We start from the raw sequence: 3,291 nt of genomic DNA on the forward strand, positions 1-3,291 counted from the left end.
GAGCAGGGAAAGGACCAAATTTCGGGATTGGGGAGCAGGGAACGATCCAAACCTTTGGGATTCGGGAGCAGGGAAAGGACCAAATTTTGGGATTCGGGAGCAGGGAACGATCCAAACCTTCGGGACTGGGGAGCAGGGAAAGGACCGAATTTTGGGATTGGGGAGCAGGGAACGATCCAAACCTTTGGGATTCGGGAGCAGGGAAAGGACCAAATTTTGGGATTCGGGAGCAGGGAACGATCCAAACCTTCGGGATTGGGGAGCAGGGAACGATCCAAACCTTTGGGATTCGGGAGCAGAGAAAGGACCAAATTTCGGGATTCGGGAGCAGGGAACGATCCAAACCTTCGGGATTGGGGAGCAGGGAAAGGACCAAATTTCGGGATTGGGGAGCAGGGAACGATCCAAACCTTCGGGATTGGGGAGCAGGGAAAGGACCGAATTTCGGGATTCGGGAGCAGGGAACGATCCAGTCCTTCGGGATTTGGGAGCAGAGAAAAAAGCCATCTGGGTCTGAGCATGGGTTTGGATTTGTCCTTTTCCCTTTATTTTCCCTTTCCCTCATCCCAAAGTCATTCCCGCACGCTCCCGGCTCCCAGCCCGGGTGTCCTTCCCGGCAGGACGAGCACGGGATGTTCCCGGGCGTTTTTAATCTCCCAAATGCTTCCCAAATTAATCTTGGAGAGTGCAGGAGCGGGGGAGGGAGAACGTCCTTGGCGACGATCCCTCGGGAATGCGGGAATGCCACGGGATCGGCAGGCACAGCCCGAGCAGGAAGGGGTTAAAGGGAAGGTGAAACATTAAAGGGCGCCAGGAGAAAGGCGGGATCCTGGGATGGAAAACAACCCAATGTCCCCTGGAAGGGCTCCAGGGCCGGGAATTCTCCTCTCCAGCGGTCACAGGGAGGTGAAGGACGAAAATCCGGGATGGGGATGGCGACAAGAGGGGTTGGAATGCTCCAGCACCTGGATTTCCCCATGGAAAATCAGGAATGTGTGGGAGCGCGAGCGAGAGGTGACTACGGAGCAAGGAGTTCAATAATGATGGGCAAAAATAAGGAATTTTGGGGAGTCGTGGAATTTCCCCGCTGAAACATCCCTAAAAAGAGACTCTGGGATGTGGGAGGCGGCAATTCCAGCCCGGCAGCAGCGGGATGATCCCTCTGGAATGGCTCCAGGGTGGGAGAAGGGCGCTGGAGAGTGGGACAGGGAGAGGGTGTTTGGGAGAACATTAACCCAGGCTCTCCTAAACCACCGGGAGCAGCAGCAAATTCCCAGAAAAACCGTGGATTCCCCACCCCTGGAAGTGTCCAAGGCCAGGCTGGAGCAGCCTGGGATAGTGGGAGGTGGAACTGGATGGGATTTAAGCTCCTTTCCCCCAGCCCCTCTGGAAGTGTGGGATACGCAGCGATTCCCGGGGGTGCTCCAGCTCCATCCCTGAGCTCCCAGCACTTCCCGGGCTTCCCTGGCTCCTGAGGCAGGAAAATCTGGGAAAGGGGGATGACGGAGTGTCTGTTCCCGTGTTTTCCTCCCGGGAGCACTGCCCGTGCCTAATCTGGGATGTCAAACACGCAGCGGGCTCTTGCTTCCCGTTAGGCTCGGCTTAAAACAAGGCGCGGGGTTCATTTCATGGAATGTTGGCTTTAATTTAGGCCCAGCTGCACCTAAACCCCCGATGCCGCTTTACATAAATAGAGGCAGGTTCAATACAGAGAACTCCGAGCTGAGGAGGAAGAGGTGAGAGATAAGGAGTTACGAGATAAGAGATAACGAGGCCAGCCCTGAGCTCCACCTCGCTCAGGGTGAGGCGCCTGAGCGAGGGTGGTGGAGCTCCGGGTGGGACCTCCCTGGGGACCCGACCTCCACCCTAAAATGCTCCATCTGTGTCAGGGTCAAGGTTTACCACTGGGAACCTAAGTCAGGTCTAAAACAGGTCTGAATCAGGTCCCAAATCAGGTCCTACATCAGGTCCTACATCAGGTCCCAAATCAGCTCTGAATCAGGTCCTGAATCAGGTCTGAATCAGGTCCTGAATCAGGTCCCAAAATCAGGTCCTAAATTAGGTCTGAATCAGGTCCCAAATCAGGTCCTGAATCAGGTCCTGAATCAGGTCCTAAATGAGGTCTGAATCAGGTCCTAAATCAGGTCCCAAATCAGGTCCCAAAATCAGATCCTAAATCAGGTCTGAATGAGGTCCTAAATTAGGTCCCAAAATCAGGTCCTAAATCAGGTCTGAATCAGGTCCCAAATCAGGTCCCAAATCAGGTCCTAAATCATGTCTGAATCAGGTCCCAAATCAGGTCCTAAATCATATCTGAATCAGGTCCCAAATCAAGTCCCAAATCAGGTCTGAATCAGGTCCCAAATCAGGTCTGGATCAGGTCCCAAATCAGGTCTGGATCAGGTCCCAAATCAGGTCCTAAATCAGCTCTGAATCAGGTCCAAAATCAGGTCCCAAAATCAGGTCCTAAATCAGGTTTGAATCAGGTCCGAATCAGGTCCCGAATCAGATCCCAAATCAGGTCTGAATCAGGTCCCAAATCAGGTCTGAATCAGGTCCTAAATCAGGTCTGAATCAGGTCCTAAATTAGGTCCCAAAATGATGTCCTAAATCAGGTTTGAATCAGGTCTGAATCAGGTCCTAAATCAGGTCTGAATCAGGTCCTAAATCAGCTCTGAATCAGGTCCTGAATAAGGTCTCTATCAGGTCCTGAGCCGGGTCTAAATCAGGTCCTGCAGGGCCCCGGGACAGCTGGAGCCCACGGAGATCCGGGATTTGCTGCCAGCCAAACAAACACGCCCCTGTTCAAACAGCCCTGAGCAAACGAGTCCACCCAGCTCGTCCGGCTCTTCCCGGAGCCTCAGGGCCGCGCTTCCTGCTACTGTCCGAGGGCTCCATCCCTTCCTCCATCCCGGGCGGTGGGAAGAGGCCGGGTCCATGGAATGCTCGGATTGCGCGCTGGGAGCTCCTTCTCCAGCTGCCCCCCCTCCTTGGGGACCCCTCAGAGCCGCGGTGGCTCCGTGCCCCCCTCGGGCAGCACCAGGACCGCGGGCAGGAGGCTCCCGTGGGGCTCCGGGAAAGGCCGCAGCTCCTTGGCCCCGAACCGCGGCGAGACGGGGTCGGCCAGGAAGCGGAGATGGGAATTCCTGCCCAGGCAGTGGACGAGGCTGCCCAGGACGGCGCAGCGGAGCCCGGAGGGCTCGGGCAGGGGGTGGCTGGCACAGCGGTACCACAGCCTGGCGCTGGCGCTGCACCGCGACACGGTGACATCGGCGACATCGGTGTTGCCAG

At 56.0% G+C, this 3,291-nt stretch overlaps 1 protein-coding gene across 1 annotated transcript in view; it reads right to left on the reverse strand.

The window, feature by feature from the left end:
* Window positions 1-1,372: 1,372 nt before the first annotated feature.
* KLHDC7A (kelch domain containing 7A) overlaps window positions 1,373-3,291 on the reverse strand; it is a 3,849-nt gene continuing 1,930 nt past the window's right edge. The window contains exon 2 of the mRNA XM_008638572.2: window positions 1,373-3,291. Coding sequence (XP_008636794.2) covers window positions 3,002-3,291 — 290 coding nt within the window. The 3' untranslated portion in view covers window positions 1,373-3,001.

This window comes from Corvus brachyrhynchos, unplaced genomic scaffold, assembly GCF_000691975.1.
Source record: "Corvus brachyrhynchos isolate BGI_N302 unplaced genomic scaffold, ASM69197v1 scaffold278, whole genome shotgun sequence".
Classification (NCBI taxonomy): domain Eukaryota; kingdom Metazoa; phylum Chordata; class Aves; order Passeriformes; family Corvidae; genus Corvus; species Corvus brachyrhynchos.